At 28.9% G+C, this 26,574-nt stretch overlaps 1 protein-coding gene across 10 annotated transcripts in view; it reads right to left on the bottom strand.

The window, feature by feature from the left end:
- The window catches only part of Evi5 (ecotropic viral integration site 5), a 172,180-nt gene that overhangs the window by 12,918 nt on the left and 132,688 nt on the right, over positions 1 to 26,574 (bottom strand). For 5 of the 10 annotated variants that reach the window (XR_012721014.1, XM_075302801.1, XM_075302803.1 and 2 more), the window contains 10 exons: positions 24,394 to 24,935; positions 24,189 to 24,321; positions 23,697 to 24,123; positions 23,418 to 23,612; positions 17,056 to 17,336; positions 16,870 to 16,984; positions 15,595 to 15,612; positions 10,333 to 10,991; positions 10,139 to 10,256; positions 458 to 556 (listed from right to left, as the gene is read on the bottom strand). Coding sequence is in view for 7 of the 10 variants with exons in the window: in XM_075302801.1 (XP_075158916.1) it covers positions 458 to 556; positions 10,139 to 10,256; positions 10,333 to 10,991; positions 15,595 to 15,612; positions 16,870 to 16,984; positions 17,056 to 17,336; positions 23,418 to 23,612; positions 23,697 to 24,123; positions 24,189 to 24,321; positions 24,394 to 24,670 (2,322 nt within the window). In the remaining 3 variants the exon portion in view is untranslated. The remainder of the gene's footprint in view (positions 1 to 457; positions 557 to 10,138; positions 10,257 to 10,332; positions 10,992 to 15,594; positions 15,613 to 16,869; positions 16,985 to 17,055; positions 17,337 to 23,417; positions 23,613 to 23,696; positions 24,124 to 24,188; positions 24,322 to 24,393; positions 24,936 to 26,574) is intronic. The other 5 variants (XR_012721015.1, XM_075302805.1, XR_012721016.1 and 2 more) reach the window with 3 other exon arrangements.

A 26,574-nucleotide genomic window follows, 5' to 3' on the forward strand; every position in this document is an offset into this window, starting at 1 on the left:
ATCGTATGAAAGTTGTATTTACGATAGATGATCTCTTTAATGTGATTTATGAAACAATTATGAAATGTTAGCGTAAGTGAGGTAAACCAAAAAGAAATGTTACAAGAGTATGATGTGATGGTGTTTGCATGAAGCAGCCTGTGGATGTTAGGTGAAAGAAAACCAAAAAAACGAGTCAATGGTTTTTCAATTGGTGAATACAAACATTTGATATGAAATCCAAAACCAATTAGTTATAATGTGTGTAGTGAGAATATATGTTTATTATATTATGTACACATGATAGAACACAACATGGTAAGTACGTGTTTTTGTTGTTTTTGTTATTGTTTGTGGAAGGGTGTTGTTTATAACTAACCAAAAAAACAAATAATAATAAATAAAATGTGAAGGGAACATTTCAAAAAAAAAATGAAATGGGTGTATTTGTATCGAATATTGAATCGTATAATCCTACCTCTGCCTTCAAGTCAGCGATTCTGTCCTGCAGATCACGTACTTTATCGGAGTCATCTAAATTGGAACGTAATTCACCTTCGGCCAACATTTCGGAATTCTGAAAGAAACAAAACAAAATATGTGAATGTGAGGAATATTTCAAAGGAATTTAATTGTGTAGGTTGGATATATTTGAAGTCCGTTATATTTTAAGTACACTGGTAATGAAATTCTCTCCTATAAATTAGTGATGACCGAATCTATGTTTAGCTCAATAACCATAGACTACGGTTGAAACCACTTGGACAAGCTTTAAAACATTCAGAAAGATCATCAGAATTTTTGAGAGCAATAAACACTTTTTCGATGTTGGGCCAAAACTGGGATTGAACCCATAATTTTTTGTATGCAAGTTGGGCATGTACGAGGGCAGTTCGGAAACTTCTTAGCCTAGCACAAAAAGCTATGAACACATGTTAAATTTTGTTTCGATCTGGCAACTCCTTCATATAGAAACAGGTGTTCAAAAATGACGCATCCGCAATTTTCTGCAAGATGGGTGCCGCATTTGTTAACACTCGATCAAAAACGCATAAGAATGAACATTTCTCAAGCTTGTTTGGATCGTTTTAAGCGAAATAAAATTGATTTTAAGCGTCGTTTCATAACTGTTGATGAGACATGGATCCACCACAATACTCCAGAGACAAAAGAACAATCCAAACAATGGACTGAAGCTGAAGGAATGCCCCAAAGAAGTTTTTTTTGGGACTTCAAAGGTATTTTATCGATTGACTATCTGCAAAAGGGTAAAACAATAAATTCAGAGTACTATTGCAACCTTTTGGGTCAATTAAATGTACAAATTCGAGAAAAACGTCCTGGCTTACAACACAAAAAAATAAATTTTCATCAAGACAATGCACCAGCGCACAAGAGTGTTAACAATTACTTGTTTCCAAATCTACAAAAATTCCTTGCTGGCAAGCGTTTTACTTCAAATGAAGATGCAATTACAGTTTTAAACCACTATTTTGAAGACGTTGAGGAAAACTATTTTAATCAAGGGATAGAATTGCTAGAAAAGCGTTGGACTAAGTATATTGTAGTTTCAGGAGATTATATTGAAAAGTAAAAAAATTTTTGAAAAACTATTCTCTTTCATTGATAGGCTAAGAAGTTTCCGAACCGCCCTCGAACAATGTGCAAAAACCAACTGCGTCTCGAGTTATAAACAGTGAATGCACCAAAACTGTACACTGGGGTAGAAGAAAGCCTAAGACAACGCCAAAAGAAGATCATATAATCAACAGAACTATGCAACAATTCAATCAAATATCATCTAAAGAAGTCAAAAATTAAATTCAATTGGATATATCTACCATAACGATCAAGGGTAGAGCATTAGAAGCCAGAGTGCCATTGTACAAAAGAGTCAAAAATCACTTATTTCAAAGAAAACTAGGTTAGCGCGCCTTCAATTTTCACAAAAACACCTTAAATGGCCTCAGGAGCAGTGGATATGTGCTATATTTTCCTACGACTCAAAATTTAACTTGCACGGATCGGATGGTAGAAATTTAGTACGAAGGCTGCAAGGAAAACTTTAATCCAAGAAATACAAAAAGTTACGTCAATCATGGCGGGGCCAATATTAGGGTCTGGGGGTATTTTTGTAGACCAGTTATTGGCCCGATTTACAGAGTCGAGGGTATTATGCTGTCGGAAGTCTACAAAAACATTTTGTCCCATGTGATATTGCCGTAAGCATTCTGGGAAGAGACGTTTGCAAGGATTATTCAGCGCGATCAAGACCTCTATTACACGTGTAACGTGGTAAAACAATGGATTTCCGATGAAAAATTGCGGGTGTTTGACTAGCCTGTTCAGTCGCCTAAAGTAAAAGTCATAAAAAAAACCTTTGGAAAGCTGTAAAACGAAAAATAGGTACGAATTCTTGCAAAGGGCTTATGAAATCTATTTGAACTTGAACCATAGGATATCATTGACCACTTAATCCTAACCAAGGGCAAAAAGTTGTGCAGAAGTAATCATACGGCATGGCTGTAATATCGACTATTAACATTTGTCGTTAAATGTTACAAAAACTTTAATTATTTTTAAATATATGTGACACTTAATATTAGTTGCAAATGTTTTGAACAGGCGAAAACTCTAATTTAAAAAAAAATTATAAATTATCAAAAACATTTTATCGTTAGTTCCGCTATTTCCTTAAATCTTTAAAATTGACATAGTAAGCAACAACATTGCATTAAAATTTTGGTTTTAATATTTTTTATTTTCATTACAATTACGGTTTATTTTTAAGAGTGAAGATAGTTGCAAATGTTTTGAATAGCACTGTATATATGGGAGCTTTATTTATATCTGAACCGATTTCGATGAGGGTGGCCAATTAGATTACGTTGTGGCAAATTTGACGCCGATCGTTTAGTAAATGAACGCAATCTGACCCCGTTTATCGAAATCGGGCGTTAAATATATATGGGAGCTATATCTAAATTTGATCCGAAATTCAATAGCGTTGGTCATTGTATCAAATGAACACTCGGTACCAAATTTCATCAAAATCTGTTAATAATTGCGATCGAAATCCTGCGATCAACAAATACATGGACGGACACCAAGGGCTAGATCGAATCAGGAGGTGATTCTGAGTCGATCGGTATATACTTTATGGGGTCTGACTTACTAACTATGTGGTTTAGGGTATAATAAAGTAAAATTAGATATGAATTAGACCGACCCGAAGTTCATTTACAGTCAGGCAAATCATATAATAATGACGTCTTCTAGAGGATTTGTACACAGAAAAAAAATCACGAAAATTTTTTCAATTAAAGTCTTACTTGAGTTTTAAAAAATATTCAATTAAAAATTTAATTGATTCAACAATTTAACAAAAATCAATTACTATATTTCATGTTAGCCTGATACCGAAACAGGCAATTGACGTCCAAATGCATTATATCTAATTATACAATTATTTTTTTTTTTTTTTTGTATATAATTTTTTGTTCCTACTATCATTTCTGTGATTGAAGACATTTCAATTAACAAATTAATTGGATCAATTAATTTCGTGATTGAGTCAGAAAAAAAAATATTTTATGTATGTATATATCTGGGGCATATGTAAAAAAACTGCCGATACAAGTTGATCTCTGTATGGGCCTATGGGTCCATCATAATAGCCTTCTCACGCAGCATGAGCTTGCTGTTAGCCAGAGGCTATGCAGTTTCATGAAAAGTTACTGCAGGAAAATATTGTACTGCTCAGCCATCTCGTTGATAAATTTACGGCTATCTATTGCCGTTTTCGAGTTAAGGAACAGTGTGTCCAAGGATTTTATTGCAGGTTGACTATCTGAGAATAAGTTTTTTTTTTTTTTTTTTTTTTTTATTATTTTATTCAACAATTCAACTTTAATACAATACAAGTCTGTCCCGCGCCATAAGGCATTAATGGGACTAGTTGGCCAATTATTTATACAATATTAAAAACAAAAATTATATGTATTTAAAAGGTTCATTCATATATGGTTTAATATTTGTTTCAAATTACAATATTATAAATATTACAATTATAGCAGAAGCGATTCAAAGCTATTGCAAAGATAGTATTTGCTCATTTCCTTAAATCTCGATATACGTTGAATGGATTTCAATTCGAGTGGAATATTATTGTAAGTTAAGCCACCTATATAATCAATCCGTTGCTTTGTTTTTTCGAATCTACACCTGGGCAAACGCAAATTCATTCTATTCCTTGTATTAAAATTTGTTTGATTCGTATAGAACTTTATTGTATGGTAACCAATGTTGTAATTACACTTGAAAACATACTTTAAAATATTATATTTATATAAACCATTGATTGGTAAAATATTTTTTGCAAACTCTTCAAATAGCGACAAGGTTGAGAAATTTGGAGGTAGGTTAAAAACAACTTTCAAAGCTTTATTTTGCATAGATTGAAGTGATCTTAGCTCACTATTATTTTTATTGTATGCATATGATGTAACCATATAATTTAAATGCGATTGTATTAAACAGGAAAATATTGTTAATTTTGCCTTTGTGTTTAATTTGTTTTTCATCTTGTAGAGAAATCCAATTGCGGGAGCTATTTTCCTTTTTAAACTGCGTATATGACAATCCCATGCTAAATTATTTTGTAACATCACGCCTAGATATGTTACGCTTATACATTCATGTATTGATTTTCCATCAATATAGACACTGAAATCGTTGTTAACTGAAGGATTTGGTCGAAATCGAATAAGTTTTGTTTTATCAGCGTTCAGAACTAGTCTGTTTACTCGTGCAAACTCACAGAGTAATGCAGAATCCCTTTCTATGTTTGCACGCAGAGCGATGTCATATTTATAGGGATAGAACAAGCAAATGTCATCAGCGAACATAAATAATTTTCCGCTAAGCTGGAGATTCCGGATATCATTAATAAAAATGGAAAACAATAATGGACCCAAACAACTCCCCTGTGGAACTCCGTGCACTACGGGCCCCACAAAACTTTTCGATTTACTGACATCAACGTACTGTTTCCTATTCTCCAAAAAACTTCTAAATAATAAAAACTCTTTCCCTCGAATCCCATAGATATGCATTTTTTCCAGCAATAATTGGTGATCGACAAGATCAAATGCCTTTGAAAAATCAAAAAATACTCCAGCAACTCCATTGAATCCCCCGTCTAAACCACTACAAATAAACTTAATTACATTTAATACAGCTTCCTCTGTTCCGCATCCACGCCTAAATCCATATTGATTCTCATAAAGCAAATTATTCGATTCACAGTATGTGTATAATTTATCATAGATAATCTTTTCAAAAATCTTGTCTATTGTTGACAATACGGCCACTGGTCTGAAGTTAGATACGTTACTAGCATTCACTATTTTGGGTATAGGAACAATTCTATGTAATTTCAAAATGTCTGGATATATCGATAAACTGATCATCCCATTGAAAATTTTTGCTAAGAAAGGTGAAACTATTTCACTGCATTCTTTGAGGAATATGGAAGAAATGCCGTCATGTCCTGGACTCTTATCTGCCTTCAGATTCTCTATAACTTCCATAATACAGTTGTTATCGACTTGTTCAATGGAAAATACGGAATCTATATCACCTGACAATGTATGGAAAATATTAATGTTATCCCCAGGATCAACTAAAATTCCTCGCCTCAAACTCATTACAGAATCTAAAAAGTATGTATTGAGTGCATTCGCCTTATCCAAGTTATTTGAAATCCTTCTTCCTTGTACGTCTTTAAGTTCTAGTTCTTTATGCCCCTTTTTCCCTAGAACCTCATTAATAAAATTCCATCCCCTTTTGGGATCATTTGCTGCCCTGTCAATATTCTCTGCATAATACGCCTCTCTACTTCTCTTGTTGGCAATACTAATTATTCTACTAATCCTCTTTAAGGAATCCTGTATCGCCTCATTTCCTCTTTCCTTCTTTCTCCTCTTCAGCAATTTAAACTTAATCGTTATCAAATGTTGTAAATTTACATTTATCCATGGGGTCATCATAAACCTAGCATGTTTCAAAGTTTTACTGACTGTTGTTGAATATGCAATAGCACCTTGTATACAAGATGTTAATCTGTCTGTCTGATCCTGTACATTCAGTGAACCAAAGTCAGGAGACAACTCATCTGATAAGTAACGTTTGGCCTTTTGGTAGTCACACTTAGTTTTCATTACCTCCACAAAATCATTTCTCATAATCTTACTTTTTATCTTGCAAAAAACTAAATTATGGTCTGAAATATCACATTCCACAGAGTCAACATCGACTCTCTCTACAAAATTGGAAAACACATGATCAATGCATGTATTACTTAAAGGTCTTGTAACCATCTCATGAGCATTCTCACATCCAAAACTCTGAAAGAGATCCAGCATTTCGTTATAATAAGAGCTGTGATAACGATCTATATTAGTATCTCCAACCAAAACTATTGGACTTCCAGCGTGATCATTCAACATTGATTCCAGTGTAAACTTAAATTGTTCAACAGAACATTTCTGAGAACGATAAAAAGTTACAAATTTCATTGGTCTTGCATTAACTTTAAAGTTTAATAAGGAAATAGCAATAATATCCAAAAACGATTCACTTTTGCAATAATCTACAGTATATACCCATTTATCCCTTACATAAACCGATGTTCCTCCATACCCATCTTCTCTACAACAATGAACTACCTTATAACCAGGAATCGAATAAATTTGAGTGATTGCATTTTGAAACCAAGTCTCTTGAATTGCTATTATATCCGGTAAAATAGGGATACTCGATAGTAATCCTTTCAAACGATTGAATTTATTAATAGATGAAACGCTTCTGCTATTCAAACTTACTATTGTGAAATAAGATTGCTTTAAATTACAAATATCCTTTTGGAAAGATTGAAAACTTTTAAAATATTTATTTTTATTTAACATTAATATCAAAAAATAGAAAATTTAATTCAAAATAATATATTTAAAAAGAAAATCATGATGTTAAATAATCATCATCTTCCTCCCCATTCTCCCGATCTTCTGTCTCCGCACCTCTTGCCATCACCTCAGATCTTCTCTTCCAATGCCTATTTGTAGTAGCGTTCAAAAGCATTGTGTCAACGTCATCTTCACATCTTAATAATTGAGGTCTTGAAATATTAGTTTTTTTACAATATACTCTCCCGTTGCGAGAATAAATTTGTTGGTAACCAATCGTTTTCAATGTTTTTGCATGATGTAACAAATTCATATTTTCTTTGCTCAAAAAGTCATTTATATATACATTTTTTGTTTTCTCATCTTCTTTAAGTTTATTTTTTGCTTCCATTATTTTTTCCTTTTCTGCTTTAGTAGTAAATTTCACCACAATAGTTTTCTTTTCATTTTGTCTCTTATTTCCAATAATGTAAACATCTTCAATAGCATTTTGCTCCAGATTTATACCAATAGTTTTCGATAGATTCATTACAGCACTCCTCGGATTTTCATCGCTACCGATTTTCATTCCACTAATTAAACAATCATTTCTAACTCGATAATTATTTAAATCCTTTACTGAATCTTTTAAAGCTTTGTTTTCTGTTTTCAATTGTTTGTTTTGTTTTTCCAGCTGTGATATTTTCTTTTTGTTTTCATTCACGTCTTTCATGATTTCATCAAATTTTTCTGACATATATATTATTGACTCAGACAGCTGATCTAGTTTATCAAGTTTTTTCAATTGCTTTAACTCAGTTTTTATTGTTTTCAATTCATTCTTTATGTCACTCTCTTTCTCTCTTTCACTGTCATCATCCTCTTCCTCTCTGCAATATTCGCACTCAAATGTCTCACTCTCGTTATCAATTAACATCTCAAACTCTCTCTTCGTTAAATCAGTGCAGCTGAGGTGAAATGTTTTCTCGCACTTATCACATTTTATGTAATTTTGCGTTTCTTCTTTAATAACTTTCTTGCACTTGAGACAATTTATTTTCGTTTTTACCAAACTACTACGAACAGTTCTTTTGGGCATTTTGTTTTTGTTTGAGCACAGGAACTTTTACTTGAATTTTAAAAAGTCTCAATGATTAAACGTTAACGTTTCAATGAAAAATTCAAATAATTGTTAGAGGCGATGAGAAAACAGTTGAAAAACACGTCCGATCAGTAGGGTTGCCAACTCTTCTTTTCTTTTTTGTGTCAACATTTTTTGGAACTTAATTTTTCAAACTGGAAAACACTACAGTGATTAGTTAATGTTTTGCGCGATTTCACAAACACGCCTTTCACTGAACTGTATCTAAATTTGTCGACTGTTGAAATCTTAAAATTTTGTTTTCTGTCCCACATAAATCCAAGTTAATTTTCACTCACGCACATTCACGCACTAACAAACGACGCTTATGAGGCTCATGCACGTTTCACAACAGTTCTCGAGACTCACGACAATACTGTTGTTTCACCAAAAAATATTCGTGACACCACAATTCGAATGATTCACGAACATTTTCGTGATTCACTACAAATTTCATGACTTGCTGCAATTAAATCATTTTCAGAACTCACGAAGGAATCATTAGCAAAATTAAAAAAAAAATGGTTCACCAGCAAACCGTTAGACAATGAACGCTATTGAAATTTTAAGCGTGATCAAAACTGTGGAAGTGATTGAAATTGCTGAGCATGAATTTAATCGGGAACGTTAATTTGTTCGCGATGATGAATTTTTTCTTGTGTCTGTATATTACCGTGAGTGTGATTTTAATCGAATGAGCGTGATTTCGAAGAAATTCTACTCACGCACATTCCCGAACAGAATTTGATTTTCACTCGCGCTCACCCCCGACACAATGTTTTTCTTTAGTCCTATTCACTCACATTACAAGGTTTAGTTTAAATTTCATTGACCACTCACGTGATTCATGCGAGAATCGAACGAATTCGTGTCACGCGCACACCTCTACATTAGGAGCTACCGTGGTGCAATGGTTAGCATGCCCGCCTTGCACACACAAGGTCGTGGGTTCGATTCCTGCTACGACCGAACACCAAAAAGTTTTTCAGCGGTGGATTATCCCACCTCAGTAATGCTGGTGACATTTCTGAAGGTTTCAAAGCTTCTCTAAGTGGTTTCACTGTAATATGGAATGCCGTTCGGACTCGGCTATAAAAAGGAGGTCCCTTGTCATTGAGCCTAACATGGAATCGGGCAGCACTCAGTGATAAGAGAGAAGTTCACCAAAGTGGTATCACAATGGACTGAATAGTCTAAGTGAGCCTGATACATCGGGCTGCCACATAACCTAACCTACATTGAAGTACATAATTAGTTTTGTCTTTGCCGGCTTTACCCCTAGACCATTCTTCTTCGCCCATTTCTTAGTCATCCGGAGGACCCTCTAATTCATCTGTGTATGGCACCACTTTTATGCCGTCTTTTTCTAAGATCACATATTTTTCAACGATTGCTTGCCCTAGAGCGGCTGTAATACGTCTCTTCTTTGGAAGTTCATCTATCAGTATCAGTATCCCTTGATCAACATTCCGAGTTGCATTTACTATTGAACTCGGATGGACGTTATTCAATGTGTATTCATTGACAGATAGCGAGCTTTCAATAAGGCTGATTAGTTCATGCAATGTGATTTCAGTAGACCTGCCCTTCGAGAAAGCATGTTATCATTTTGAAAGCAATCTTGAGTCGATACTAGTTCTAGGATAAATATCTATAAGCCTGTTAAGAAGGAATACGAATATGCTAATTGGTTGGGTATATGGGCATAACTCAACGAACTCATTTTCGTTAAACCAATTTGTGAGGGTAACCAACAAAATAGGGTTAACTGCACAAATTATCCTCCAAATTCAAGAAGCATTCTCCTAGGATCAGCGATTCTTGGGATCACATAGGACACTTCTTTTAAGACATATGTAGCAATTCAACCCACAATATTGTGGATAGGTATCCATAACCCAGGAAAATCTGATTGATCTTCACTATCTATTGAACGAGGTACCGTGAAGTCACTTTAACATCCACTTAGCCAAAATTAATAACAGAATGACTTAATTCCAATAGCAGTTAGTGGAATAATATTCCATTGGTTTTAAGATGGAATCATTCGATAATTTCTTTCATTAAAACTTACCTTAGTTTCTAATCTTGAAATTTCTTGTTTCAATTCCGCCACTGTTTGAGATTGTTCCGTGAATTTAATTTTGACATTCATCAGTTCATCCTTCATGCGAGATTCCAAATCGGAGTACCTAAATAAACAAAAAGACATAGGACATTTTAGATAAATATACCATCCAACACAAATGACCAAGATTAACATCATACCTATGTTGCTGTTCCCTAGCCTTGTTGGCCATTTCCTTTTCACGCATCAAGGCCATATCCAATTCATCCTTAATCTTCTTACTCTCTTCATCCTGGCGACGTAATTGATTTGTAGATACTTGCACTTGGGTCTCCAATTCCATAACCTTCAAACGTAATTCTTTCAATTCGGTTAGAGTTTCCATTTCACGTATACGTGTAGTCATCAATTCCTCTTCCAATTTTTGTGTGTGCTCATTGGATTTTGAAGAATCAAAGAGATTTGTAAGAAGTTTCTTGGGTGTCGAATCCACAGGATGAGAATTGTGATCATTGCGTTGCTCTTGCAATTGCCTTTGCCATTGATTACTGAGTTCTTGGACCCTTTGTTTGAGATCTTTTAGCGAGAGACTGGCTTCAGCCTCTCGCAGCTTACTGGCTATTAGCTCATCTTGTAAATGAGCTACCGAATTGTCAGGTGTAGTTTCACGTAAAGTCTTTTTATCTTCCTCCAGTTCCTCGACTTTGGTTTTCAAATTACGTATTTGATCTTCACTTTCGGCTAGACTTTGTCGTACCTTAACCAATTCTTCGAGAAGACATGAGACCATTTCATCACGCTGTTTTAGAGCTTCCTCTTTCATGCATAGCTCATCGAGTGATGATTGACGGGAATTATTCTGTAGGGAAGGAACGATTTTTGGAAAACGATTAGTTATTGTTATATTTTGTGAAGAGTGTTCGTTCGAACACAAGGTGTCATGCTACAAACGAAACAATTATAATTTTCGGGTTAGTAAAAGCATGATTAGTGTTATGATTAGAAGCATTCAAATTCAATAGGAAAAACATAACGAAATGAAAATGTGCAGATTATTGCCATAAACGTTAGAATTTAAAATAATTAGTGGCAAAAAAATATATTGTTAAATAGCTAATTATTTGATAAAATTTTTAATAAATTTATACATTTCTAATTTATGTATTTTTTAATATTTAATGGAAATATTTAGAGTGGAAAATTTTCTAGAGAAATAATATTTTGACAATATTTTCTATAGATATAAAATTTTCTATAGATATAAAATTTTGACAAAATTTTCTATAGAAATAAAATTTTGACAAAATCTTCTAAAGAAATAAAATTTTGACAAAATCTTCTAAAGAAATAAAATTTTGACAAAATTTTCTATAGAAATAAAATGTTTTATGTTGTTTTAATCTCAGCTTTAAAACCATTTCGTTGGCTAAACCAGAAGAGTAGCTTTACCAACAGAGGAAAATAATGTTTGTCAAATTTATTTGGGCAAAGCCCTATAGACTGTAAGATGGTTGGATGGACGCACGTTTCGGAATTACATTCCTCATCAGCATCCTCTACTTGCAGCAAAACTATCCACCAATTATCAGAATAAATTCGGATAGTTCACTAAACCCAAAGTGAACCACACTCGAAAAAAGGTTTATGATAGTTGGCCTTTGCCTAAATAAATCTTTGTACAAACATTTTTCTTTTCCTTTGCCACCGTCACATCATCGATGTGAGTGGGTTTATTTTGAGCGTGCGTCCTCTTACTTCATTCGTTTTTATTTTTATTGTTGGTTTGTACTTCAACCCTATTTTTCTCTGTTGGTTAAGCATTCTTTTCCTCTGTTGGTTAAGCTACTCTTGTAGTTTAGTCAACGCAATGGTTTTAAAGCTGAGATCAAATCAACAAATATGATTGAAGTAGAAACCAACAATAAAAACAAAAACGCAATAAACTGTTGACAAAATTTTCAGGAGAAATAAAATTGTAACAAAATTATCAATAGAAATAAAATTTTGCCACAAATGTTCTAGAGAAATAAAATTTTGACAAAAAATGTCTATAGAAATAAAATTTTGACAAAAATTTCCTATAGAAATAAAATTTTCCAAAATTTTCTATAGAAATAAAATGTTTACAAAGTTTTCTATAGAAATAAAATTTGGACAAAATTTTCTATAGAAATAAAACAAAAAAAAAGAAATGACAAAATTTTCTATAAAAAAAAAATTGTGAAAAATTTTCTATAGAAATAAAATTTTAACAAAATTTTCTATAGAAATAAAATTTGGACAAAATATTCTATAGAAATAAAAATGTTGACAAAATATTCTAAAAAAAATAAAATTTTGCCAAACATTTTCTATAAACATATCAGTTTGACAAAATTTTCTATGGAAATAAAATTTTGACAAAATTTTCTATAGAAATAAACTTTCGACAAAATTTTCTATAGCAATAAAATTTTTACAAAATGTTCTACAGAAATAAAAATGTTAACCAAATATTCTAAAGAAATAAAATTTAGACAAAAAATAGACATAAAAGTTTGACAAAATTTTCTAAGAAAATAAAATTTTGCCAAAAATTGTTATAGAAATAATATTTGGACAAAATTTTCTATAGAAAAAATATTTTGACAAATTTTCTATAGAGATAAAAATTTTACAAAATCTTCTATAGAAATAAAGATTTCACAAAATCTTCTATAGAAATAAAATTTTGACAAAATTTTCTAAAGAAATAAAATGTTGCCAAAAATTTTCTATAGAAATAAAATTTTGACAAAATTTTCTAAAGAAATAAAATTTTCTATCGAAATAAAATTTTGACAAAATTTTCTATAGAAATATAATTATTACAAAATTTTCTATAAAAATAAAATTTTGACAAAATTTTCTAAACAAATACAATTTTGCCACAAATTTTCTATAGAAATAAAATATTGACTAAATTTTCTATAGAAATAAAATTTTTTCAAATGTTCTACAGAAATATAATAAAATTTTCTATAGAAATAAAATTTTGCCAAAAATGTTCTATAGAAATAAAATTTTAACAAAATTTTCTACATAAATAAAATATTGACAACATTTTCTATAGAAATAAAATTTTTACAAAATGTTCTATAGAAACAAAAATGTTAACAAAATATTCTATAGAAATAAAAATGTTGACAAAATAATCTAAAGAAATAAAATTTTGCCAAAAAAAAAATTCGATAGACATAACAGTTCGACAAACTTTTCTATGAAAATAAAATTTTGTCAAAAAGTGCTATAGAAATAAAATTTTGACAAAATTTTCTATAGAAACAAAATTTGGACAAAATTTTCTATAGAAAAAATATTTTGACAAATTTTCGATAGAGATAAAAATTTTACAAAATCTTCTATAGAAATAAAGATTTCACAAAATCTTCTATAGAAATAAAATTTTGACAAAATTTTCTATAGAAATATAATTATGACAAAATTTTCTATAAAAATAAAATTTTGACAAAATTTTCTAAAGAAATAAAATTTTGCCAAAAATTTTCTATAGAAATAAAAGATTGACAAAACTTTCTATAGAAATAAAATTTTTACAAAATGTTCTATAGAAATAAAATTTGACAAAATTGCTAAAGAAATAAAATTTTTACAAAATTTTCTATAGAAATATAATAAAATTTTCTATAGAAATAAAATTTTGCCAAAAATTTTCTATAGAAATAAAATTTTTACAAAATGTTCTATAGAAATAAAATATTGACAACATTTTCTAGAGAAATAAAATTTTTACAAAATGTTCTATAGAAAAACCAGTAAGGAAAGTCTAAAGTCGGGCGGGGCCGACTATATAATACCCTGCACCACTTTGTAGATCTAAATTTTCGATACCATATCACATCCGTCAAATGTGTTGGGGGCTATATATAAAGGTTTGTCCCAAATACATACATTTAAATATCACTCGATCTGAACAGAATTTGATAGACTTCTACAAAATCTATAGACTCAAAATTTAAGTCGGCTAATGCACTAGGGTGGAACACAATGTTAGTAAAAAAATATGGGAAACGTTTAAATCTGAAGCAATTTTAAGGAAACTTCGAAAAAGTTTATTTATGATTTATCGCTCAATATATATGTATTAGAAGTTTAGGAAAATTAGAGTCATTTTTACAACTTTTCGACTAAGCAGTGGCGATTTTACAAGGAAAATGTTGGTATTTTGACCATTTTTGTCGAAATCAGAAAAACATATATATGGGAGCTATATCTAAATCTGAACCGATTTCAACCAAATTTGGCACGCATAGCTACAATGCTAATTCTACTCCCTGTGCAAAATTTCAACTAAATCGGAGTTAAAAATTGGCCTCTGTGGTCATATGAGTGTAAATCGGGCGAAAGCTTTATATGGGAGATATATCCAAATCTGAACCGATTTCAAGCAAATTTGGCACGCATAGTTACAACGCTAATTCTACTCCCTATGCAAAATTTCAACTAAATCGGAGCAAAAAATTGGCCTCTGTGGGCAAATGAGTGTAAATCGGGCGAAAGCTATATATGGGAGCTATATCTAAATCTGAACCGATTTTGCTGATATTTTGCAAGTTTTTCGAGAGTCATAAAATATTCGGATGTACGGAATTTGAGGAAGATCGGTTGATATACACGCCAATTATGACCAGATCGGTGAAAAATATATATGGCAGCTATATCTAAATCTGAACCGATTTTTTCCAAAATCAATAGGGATCGTCTTTGAGCCGAAACAGGACCCTATACCAAATTTTAGGACAATCGGACTAAAACTGCGAGCTGTACTTTGCACACAAAAATACATCAACAGACAGACAGACAGATAGACGGACAGACAGACGGACAGACAGACAGACGGACATCGCTAAATCGACTCAGAATTTAATTCTAAGCCGATCCGTATACTAAAAGGTTGGTCTATGATTACTCCTTCTTGGCGTTACATACAAATGCACAAACTTATTATACCCTGTACCACAGTAGTGGTGAAGGGTATAAAAAATGTTAACAAAATATTCTATAGAAATAAAAATGTTGACAAAATAATCTAAAGAAATAAAATTTTGCCAAAAAAAAAAAAATCTATAGACAAACAGTTTGACGAAATTTTCTATAAAAATAAAATTTTGTCAAAAAGTGCTATAAAAATAAAATTTTGACAAAATTTTCTATAGAAATAAACTTTTAACAAAATTTTCTATAGAAAAAAAATTTTGTCAAAAATTTTCTATAGAAATAAAATTTTAACAAAATTTTCTATAGAAATAAAATTTTGACAAAATGTTCTATAGAAATAAAGTTTTCACAAAATTTTCTATAAAAATAAAATTTTTACAAAATTTTCTATACATAACATAATAACACATGCACATACAATTAATTAAACTAAAAATAAATCTTTCAAATATTTGTTTAGACTTTTCTGTTCTTTTTTTACTTACGCTTTCCATAGGATCATTCTGCGAATTTTTATTTGATTTTGTGTCGTTTTTTTTTCGGGATGTTATTATGTGTATAGTGTTTGTGTATGTAAATTGTAAACCACAACCAGGAATTTGTATGTTACATATAAATGTATATATTTTGAAAAATTATTTAAATTAATATTAAAACAAATACACATAGAAAAAATAGAAGAAAAAATAAGAGAAAAAGGGTATTTGAGTAAATAATTGTTTAGCCATTTCCAGACAATTTAATATAGAGAAAACAAAAATAAATGTTTTCAATATTTTATTTTTGGTGATTAGATACAGCATGATAATGAATGAAAAATATAGTGAGCACAAAATGATGATTCAAATAAATTAAGGCTCAAAGGTATTGAAATTTATAGGTTCATAGTCCGTTTTTAATTCAGTTTTAAATAAAAACTAAACTTTTTCTAAATATTAATCATTTTAATTTTTTAAAATAATTTTAAAATATTTACTTTTTCGTAGGAGTTTAGATTTCTTGAGTTTTGATTTTCTAATCATTTGAATTTAAAAATAACTTTTCAAAATATTCTGAATTTTTATTTTTTATAATGTAAAATTAAATTCTATAGAATTTCAGATCTCTTAAGTCTTAAAGAAAACGAAAACCCAAGAAATCTAAACTCGTACAAAACAGTTAATATCATAACAAAAATTCGGAAACTAAGTCAACATTTTTTTAAAATATTTAAAATGAAAATATTAAAAAAATAAAAATGATTAAATATTCATAAATAATGAAAATGAGTAATATTCATAAATAATAAAAATGTTTAATATTACAAAATCATTTTTATTATTTATGAATATTAATCATTTTTATTTTTTTTAATATTTTCATTTTAAATATTTTAAAAAATAATTGACATAGTTTCCGAATTTTTGTTATGATATTAACTGTTTTGTACGAGATTAGATTTCTTGGGTTTTCGTTTTCTTTAAGACTTTTAAGAGATATGAATTTCTATAGAATTTAATTTTACATTTTTGCTTTTAATTCAATTTATGATAAAAACAATCTTTTTATGAATATTAATAATTTAAATTTTAAAATAATTTTAACAAGATTCTGCATTTTTGTTAGCTTGCTTGTGAGAGTTTATAGCTTTGTTTTATTTTAAAATTTTATATCTCTATATATCTAAGACCTTTAAATAAATACCTTTAGGCCCATAAACGAATTTTTGAAAAATTAAAATTATTTTTTTTTTTTGGCAAATGCATTAACAACAAACTTACATTTTCTTGCAAACGTAAACTTAAGCCACGAACTTCTTCATTGGCATTTTCCAATTGATGTGAGATTTCCAAATAAGAACGACGCAATTGCATTAATTCCGTTTGTATAGCAAAGCTAAAATGTCAATTATTTCAGGAGAAAAAAAAACTAAGTAAATTTTATCAGATTGTTAATCGATAGCCTACCTAGTTTCTTCCTCTTCGGCCCTGGAGACTTGACCACGAACCAAACGATCAGCTAATTCAGCAGATTCAGCCTCTAAGAGATCATTTCGTTGTTTCAGCAAACGATTTTCTCTTCGCAATCGTCTTAGCTCAACCATTTCCTCTTGTTCCTTTTTCTTAACATCTTGATATTCTTTTTCCATTTTTTTCATACGTTTTGTATTGATTTTAACCGAATAAGCCAACTGGAAGAAAGCATCGGAATCAGCTTCAACTTTTTTCGGCAGCTCCTTTTGGAAATACTAAAAAAAAATCAAGAACAAAAAAGATCTTTTGATTAAAGGAAATTTTAAAAAATAGAAAGGATAGTTCTAAAGTTTACAGATAAATAATCAAAGTTTATAGTTTTCGAAAATTTCTTATAGAAGGCGGTTACGAAAGTGGTCCACTAAGTATTTATCCTCAGTGCTTATTTTTATGAAAATTGTATGTTACTTAGAAGAGTGCACGTGAGTAATATTTTACTCACACTCACGCACACTCACGCACGATATTGTTTGTTTGTACACTCACGCACGAAAATGTCGTGACTCACGAAAAATACCGTGACTCACGAAAAATATTGTGACTCACGAAAAGTGTTGTGTCCCACGAACAATTTTTTGATTAATTTACCTTAGCGACGTGTCTGAAAACATGAGCATTATTAAAATTGAAAGCGTTATTACACTCTTAACATCCCAGATATCACTAAAATTGTATATGAATTTAACTCTTAAGCGTATTAAGTTGATGAGCGGAATTATTTACGTGAGCGTAAATCTTTACTCACGCGAGAGTTACGAACATTTTCGTGAGTCACGACAATTTCGTGTTACGTGCACACCTCTAATGTTACTTTGTCATAATCTGGCGAAATTTAGCAATTTTATTTTTAGCCATCATGGAACCGGGCCATCCACAGTGTGTGCTCAGGGCCATCGCAATAGACGGGTAAGGTTTGGCTACGAGGATGGACTCGAAATACCAGATATCTGAAAAAATGTGAAATTTGTTCCGGTTCTGAAACCATGACAACCGGGACACTTGGTGATTCGTATTACTTTTTCCCCCTTTTACAAAGATTCTTAGAGCTATTTAATACTCTACTTCACAGAATATCATGTGGTGCTTACCCTATCGTAGGCATTCGATACGATGAACATCCCTAGCAGCAAGAACCAAATGTTGGGTTCTTAATTAGCTGTGCGGGCGCCATTTGGAATTTAGGGATGGAAATTAGAGACCCCGTAGAGTGAAACAGAGAGTTCCTCAAGGAGGTGTGATATCTCCGACACTGTTCTATCTATATATATAGGCAAAATTTGTCAACATTTTATTTCTATAGAAAATTTTGTCAAAATTTTATTTCTATAGAAAATTTTGTCAAAATTTTATTTTATATAGAAGATTTTGTCAAAATTTTATTTCTATAGAAAATTTTGTCAAAATTTTATTTCTATAGAAAATTTTGTCAAAATTTTATTTCTATGGCAAATTTTGTCAAAATTGTATTTCTATAAAAAATTTTGGCAAAATTTTATTTCTATAAACATAAAATTTTGTCAAAATTTTATTTCTATGGAAAATTTTGTCAAAATTTTATTTCTATGGAAAATTTTGTCAAAATTTTATTTCTATAGAAAATTTTGTCAAAATTTTATTTCTATAAAAAATTTTGGCAAAATTTAATTTTTATAGAAAATTTTGGCAAAATTTTATTTTTATAGAAAATTTTGTCAAAATTTTATTTCTATGGAAAATTTTGTCAAAATTTTATTTCTATGGAAAATTTTGTTTGTCAAAATTTTATTTCTATAGAAAATTTTGTCAAAATTTTATTTCTATGGCAAAATTTGTCCAAATTTTATTTCTATAACATATTTTGGCAAAATTTTATTTCTATAGAAAATTTTGTCAAAATTTTATTTCTATAGAAAATTTTGTCAACTTTTTTTTTCTATAACATATTTTGGCAAAATTTTATTTCTATAGAAAATTTTGTCAACATTTTATTTTTATAGAATATTTTGTCCAAATTTTATTTTTATAGAAAATTTTGTCAACATTTTATTTCTATAGAAAATTTTGTGAATGTTTTTTTTTTTTTTTTTCAATACAAAATTTTGTGAACATTTTTTTTAAATAAAAATAAAAAAATTGAAATTAAATTTATTTCTCTAGAAAATTTTTGTCAAAATTTTATTTCTCTAGAAAATTTTTGTCAAAATTTAATTTCTATAGAAAATTTTATATCTATAGAAAATTTTGTCAAAACTTTATATCTATAGAAAATTTTGTCAAAACTTTACATTTATAGAACAGTTTGTCAAAATTTTATATCTATAGAAAATTTTATCAAAATTGTATGTCTATAGAAAATTTTATTTCTATAGAAAGATTTGTCTAAATTTTATTTCTATGGAAAATTTTGTCAAAATTTTATTTCTATGGAAAATTTTGTCAACATTTTATTTCTAAGGCAAATTTTGTCAAAATTTTATTTCTATAGAAAATTTTGTCAAAACTTTATTTCTATGGCAAATTTTGTCAAAATTGTATTTCTATAAAAATTTTTGGCAAAATTTTATTTTTATAGAAAATTTTGTCAAAATTGTATTTCTATGGAAAATTTTGTCAAAATTGTATTTCTATGGAAAATTTTGTCAAAATTTTATTTCTATAGAAAATTTTGTCAAAATTTTATTTCTATAAAAAATTTTGGCAAAAATTTATTTTGATAGAAAATTTTGGCAAAATTTTATTTTTATAGAAAATTTTCCATAGAAATAAAATTTTGTCAAAATTTTATTTCTATGGAAAATTTTGTCAAAATTTTATTTCTATAGAAAATTTTGTCAAAATTTTATTTCTATGGCAAAATTTGTCAAAATTTTATTTCTATAACATATTTTGGCAAAATTTTACTTCTATAGAAAATTTTGTCAAAATTTTATTTCTATAGAAAATTTTGTCAACTTTGTTTCTATAGAAAGTTTTGTCAAAATTTTATTTCTATAAAAAATTTTGTCAACATTTAATTTTTATATTCTATAAAATTTTATTTTTATAGAAAATTTTGTCAACATTTTATTTCTATAGAAAATTTTGTGAATGTTTTTTTTTTTTTTTCAATACAAAATTTTGTGAACATTTTTTTTTAAATAGAAATAAAAAATTGAAATTAAATTTATTTCTCTAGAAAATTTTTGTCAAAATTTTATTTCTATAGAAAATTTTATATCTATAGAAAATGTTGTCAAAACTTTATATCTATAGAAAATTTTGTCAATACTTTACATTTATAGAACAGTTTGTCAAAATTTTATATCTATAGAAAATTTTATCAAAATTGTATTTCTATAGAAAATTTTATTTCTATAGAAAGATTTGTCTAAATTTTATTTCTATGGAAAATTTTGTCAAAATTTTATTTCTATGGAAAATTTTGTCAAAATTTTATTTTTATAGAAAATTTTGTTAAAATTTTATTTCTAAGGCAAATTTTGTCAAAATTTTATTTCTATAGAAAATTTTGTGAATTTTTTTTTTCACTAGAAAATTTTGTGAACATTTTTTTTTCAAAAGAAATAAAAAAAAAATGAAATTAAATTTATTTCTCTAGAAAATTTTTGTCAAAATTTTATTTCTATAGAAAGTTTTTGTCAAAATTTAATTTATATAGAAAATTGTATATCTATAGAAAATGTTGTCAAAACTTTATATCTATGGAAAATTTTGTCAAAATTTTATATCTATAGAAAATTTTGTCAACATTTTATATCTATAGAAAATTTTATCGAAATTGTATTTCTATAGAAAATTTTATTTCTATAGAAAGATTTGCCAAAATTTTATTTCTATGGAAAATTTTGTCAAAATTTTATTTCTATGGAAAATTTTGTTTGTCAAAATTTTATTTCTATAGAAAATTTTGTCAAAATTTTATTTCTATGGCAAAATTTGTCCAAATTTTATTTCTATAACATATTTTGGCAAAATTTTATTTCTATAGAAAATTTTGTCAAAATTTTATTTCTATAGAAAATTTTGTCAACTTTTTTTTTCTATAACATATTTTGGCAAAATTTTATTTCTATAGAAAATTTTGTCAACATTTTATTTTTATAGAATATTTTGTCCAAATTTTATTTTTATAGAAAATTTTGTCAACATTTTATTTCTATAGAAAATTTTGTGAATGTTTTTTTTTTTTTTTTTCAATACAAAATTTTGTGAACATTTTTTTTAAATAAAAATAAAAAAATTGAAATTAAATTTATTTCTCTAGAAAATTTTTGTCAAAATTTTATTTCTCTAGAAAATTTTTGTCAAAATTTAATTTCTATAGAAAATTTTATATCTATAGAAAATTTTGTCAAAACTTTATATCTATAGAAAATTTTGTCAAAACTTTACATTTATAGAACAGTTTGTCAAAATTTTATATCTATAGAAAATTTTATCAAAATTGTATGTCTATAGAAAATTTTATTTCTATAGAAAGATTTGTCTAAATTTTATTTCTATGGAAAATTTTGTCAAAATTTTATTTCTATGGAAAATTTTGTCAACATTTTATTTCTAAGGCAAATTTTGTCAAAATTTTATTTCTATAGAAAATTTTGTCAAAACTTTATTTCTATGGCAAATTTTGTCAAAATTGTATTTCTATAAAAATTTTTGGCAAAATTTTATTTTTATAGAAAATTTTGTCAAAATTGTATTTCTATGGAAAATTTTGTCAAAATTGTATTTCTATGGAAAATTTTGTCAAAATTTTATTTCTATAGAAAATTTTGTCAAAATTTTATTTCTATAAAAAATTTTGGCAAAAATTTATTTTGATAGAAAATTTTGGCAAAATTTTATTTTTATAGAAAATTTTCCATAGAAATAAAATTTTGTCAAAATTTTATTTCTATGGAAAATTTTGTCAAAATTTTATTTCTATAGAAAATTTTGTCAAAATTTTATTTCTATGGCAAAATTTGTCAAAATTTTATTTCTATAACATATTTTGGCAAAATTTTACTTCTATAGAAAATTTTGTCAAAATTTTATTTCTATAGAAAATTTTGTCAACTTTGTTTCTATAGAAAGTTTTGTCAAAATTTTATTTCTATAAAAAATTTTGTCAACATTTAATTTTTATATTCTATAAAATTTTATTTTTATAGAAAATTTTGTCAACATTTTATTTCTATAGAAAATTTTGTGAATGTTTTTTTTTTTTTTTCAATACAAAATTTTGTGAACATTTTTTTTTAAATAGAAATAAAAAATTGAAATTAAATTTATTTCTCTAGAAAATTTTTGTCAAAATTTTATTTCTATAGAAAATTTTATATCTATAGAAAATGTTGTCAAAACTTTATATCTATAGAAAATTTTGTCAATACTTTACATTTATAGAACAGTTTGTCAAAATTTTATATCTATAGAAAATTTTATCAAAATTGTATTTCTATAGAAAATTTTATTTCTATAGAAAGATTTGTCTAAATTTTATTTCTATGGAAAATTTTGTCAAAATTTTATTTCTATGGAAAATTTTGTCAAAATTTTATTTTTATAGAAAATTTTGTTAAAATTTTATTTCTAAGGCAAATTTTGTCAAAATTTTATTTCTATAGAAAATTTTGTGAATTTTTTTTTTCACTAGAAAATTTTGTGAACATTTTTTTTTCAAAAGAAATAAAAAAAAAATGAAATTAAATTTATTTCTCTAGAAAATTTTTGTCAAAATTTTATTTCTATAGAAAGTTTTTGTCAAAATTTAATTTATATAGAAAATTGTATATCTATAGAAAATGTTGTCAAAACTTTATATCTATGGAAAATTTTGTCAAAATTTTATATCTATAGAAAATTTTGTCAACATTTTATATCTATAGAAAATTTTATCGAAATTGTATTTCTATAGAAAATTTTATTTCTATAGAAAGATTTGCCAAAATTTTATTTCTATGGAAAATTTTGACAAAATTTTATTTCTATGGAAAATGTAGTATGTAAAATTTTGTCAAAATTTTACTCCTTTATTTTATTTCTATAGAAATAAAAGAATTGAAATAAAATTTATTTCTATAGAATTTTTTTTTTTTTAAATTTTATTTATATAGAATTTGTTTTCAAAATTTTATTTCTATAGAAAATTTTCTCAAAATTTTATTTCTATAGAAAATCTTGTCAAAATTGGTCGAGTAATCAATTTCTTTTAATATATATTTTATTTTTTTGAAAATCGATTTTTTTCTGATCGCAATCCCTATTTTTCATTGACCACATTGATGCTAGCTAAAAATTTACCCCTCTGGTGTAAAATCCATAAACAAACTTACCTTCAGCATAGCTTCCATATCCAATGACAATAAAGTATCTTTACCCAATAGCAAAAGAGCCAAAGCAACTTTAAATATAAATTCCATGCCTTCGCTAAGGAATACATCCATGATAAGACTGCTGATATTTAAATTTAACGAAGTTGTATACAAAGTAAGGAACCAACTGGAAGCATACATGGTAGTTTGGAAACCCTAAAAAACAGGAAATAAAAAATATTATATTAATTGTAAATAATAATAAATTTGAAAACAAAAATAATCATCAAAATTCCCTACCTGTTGCTGGAAGTGTATATGCATTTCTGGTATTTGCTCTTGCACCAAATTCTCCAATTGATACATGCACAAACCCAATTCGGACATTGATGGCTTAAACATATCACGCATACGATGCTGTTGCATGATTTGTACTAATACTGCAAATGCTTCTTCCTCGGGCATATGCATAAGCAATAGGCCTACAATAAAACCGGAACCCTGACAATAACCCACTTCACGATCATGCAGGGAATAGGCTTTAATTACATTGAAAAGTGCCTCTTGACCAGGGCCATCTTTTTCTTTGAAGAAATCCACTTCGGGATAAGTACGAGCAATATCCCGACGAATGACTTTTTCACAAGCCGATGTTGCTTTGATATACTCGGCATATTGTTTTTTGTCAGCATCGCTAGCACCACACAATTGTTGCCAAACAATGGCTCTGCAAGGAGGAAGAAAGACACATTCGTAAATTTAGAAAAAAAAACAGGAATCGAAAATTCTTACCTAAAATGATGTGGAATACCACGTCGTACTAGCTCACGAACACACGGATTTTTTCGTTTTAATGCACCATCCCAATCATTTAGAATTGTAGCCCAAGTGGTCCAGATATCTTCTTCAGCCACAGAGTTACCATCTGTAATGAAACGAAATAGGAGTATTATAATTTCTCCACTCACTTACATACACGCAAAGCATTTTTACATACCACACTTACTTGAGGTCACACTTATTTGACTTGTATCCGAATTTTTACGACTGTGCGTGGAATGCAAGGAATTCAATGACTTGGCATCACTTTCGATTAATTTATTGGCAGCTTCCAATTTAGCTAAGAGATCCATTTCGGAGGTGGGTAAATTCTCATCAGTGGCCACGGCAGGTGCTGTGGAACATTTAATATCCATTTTCTTATTCGTATCCGTTTGTATAGTGGTGGGCTGATTTGTAGCGGCAGTTGTAGCTGATGCAGTTGTTAGGGTCATTGCCAAATATTTGATGTATGTATATTTAACCAAAATTTTATGGATTACAGCCAAAAAAAAAAAAGGAAAATAGGTATGGATTTTCGTTTTGTTTTAGATTTCCAAGAGCTTTTGGAAAATGCTTTAGTGAGAGTTGTTTAATATTTTCATTTGTTTTTCTTTTCTTGGTTTTAATTTCAAAATCCAAAATGTTTAATTTCGGCAATTTAATTGTCCTTTAACATTGTTCTTCGGGTAGAATGGTGGAGAACTGTTATTTTAAAAACTGAAATGGAAAAAAATGATGAAAACTTTAGAAAATTTTAATAATTTTACATTGATTTATGTAGAAAAAATTAGGAAAAAGAAATCTAAGATTTTAAAGGGTAGCAAATTATTAATTGCCAAAAAAGAAATAAAAAAGTCTCAACGAAAGGGTAAATATTTTTTTTATCCCGATATCAATGATCCATTTAAATTTTTAATTGAAATTGCTTCAATCACGAAAATTATGATATCAATCAGAAATGAATTAAAATAAACAAGTATATACGGCCGTAAGTTCGGCCAGGCCGAATCTTATGTACCCTCCACCATGGATTGCGTAGAAACTTCTACGAAAGACTGTCGTCCAAATTTCAACTCACATGGTTGTTAAATATCATATGCTACCACCACGTACCAAATTTCAACCAGATCGGATGAAATTTGCTTCTCCAAAAGGCACCGGAAGTCAAATCTGGGGATCGGTTTATATGGGAGCTATATATTATTATGGACTGATAGGAACCAATTCCTGCATGGTTGTTGGATACCCTATACTAACATCACGTACCAAATTTCAACCGAATGGGAAGAATTTTGCTCTTCCAAGGTGCTCCGGAGGTCAAATCTGGGGATCGGTTTATATGGGGCCTATATATAATTATGGACCGATATCGACCAATTTTTTGCATGGGTGTTTGAGGCCATATATTAACAACACGTACCAAATTTCAACTGAATCAGATGAATTTTTGTCTTCTAAGAGGCTCCGGAGGTCAAATCTGGTGATCGGTTTATATGGGGGCTATATATAATTATGGACCGATGTGGACCAATTTTTGCATGGTTGTCAGAGACCATATACTAACACCATGTACCAAATTTCAGCCGGATCGGATGAAATTTGCTTCTCTTAGAGGCTCCGCAAGCCAAATCGGGGGATCGGTTTATATGGGGGCTATATATAATTATGGACCGATGTGAACCAATTTTCGTATGGATGTTAGAGACCATATACTTACAACATGCACCAAATTTCAGCCGGATCGGATGAAATTTGCTTCTCTTAGAGGCTCCGCAAGCCAAATCGGGGAATCGGTTTATATGGGGGCTATATATAATTATGGACCAATATGGACCAATTTTTGCATGGTTGTTAGAGACCATATACTAATACCATGTACCAAATTTCACCCGGATCGGATGAAAATTGTTTCTCTTATAGGCTCTGCAAGCCAAATCGGGGGATCGGTTTATATGGGGGCTATATATAATTATGGACCGATATGGACCAATTTTTGCATGGTTGTTAGAGACCATATTCTAACACCATGTACCAAATTTCAGCCGGATCGGATGAAATTTGCTTCTCGTAGAGCAATCGCAAGCCAAATTTGGGGGTCCGTTTATATGGGGGCTATACGAAAAAGTGGACCGATATGGCCCATTTGCAATACCATCCGACCTACATCAATAACAACTACTTGTGCCAAGTTTCAAGTCGATAGCTTGTTTCGTTCGGAAGTTAGCGTGATTTCAACAGACGGACGGACGGACATGCTCAGATCGACTCAGAATTTCACCACGACCCAGAATATATATACTTTATGGAGTCTTAGAGCAATATTTCGATGTGTTACAAACGGAATGACAAAGTTAAT

The sequence above is a fragment of the Haematobia irritans genome, chromosome 3 (assembly GCF_050003625.1).
Source record: "Haematobia irritans isolate KBUSLIRL chromosome 3, ASM5000362v1, whole genome shotgun sequence".
Lineage (NCBI taxonomy): Eukaryota > Metazoa > Arthropoda > Insecta > Diptera > Muscidae > Haematobia > Haematobia irritans.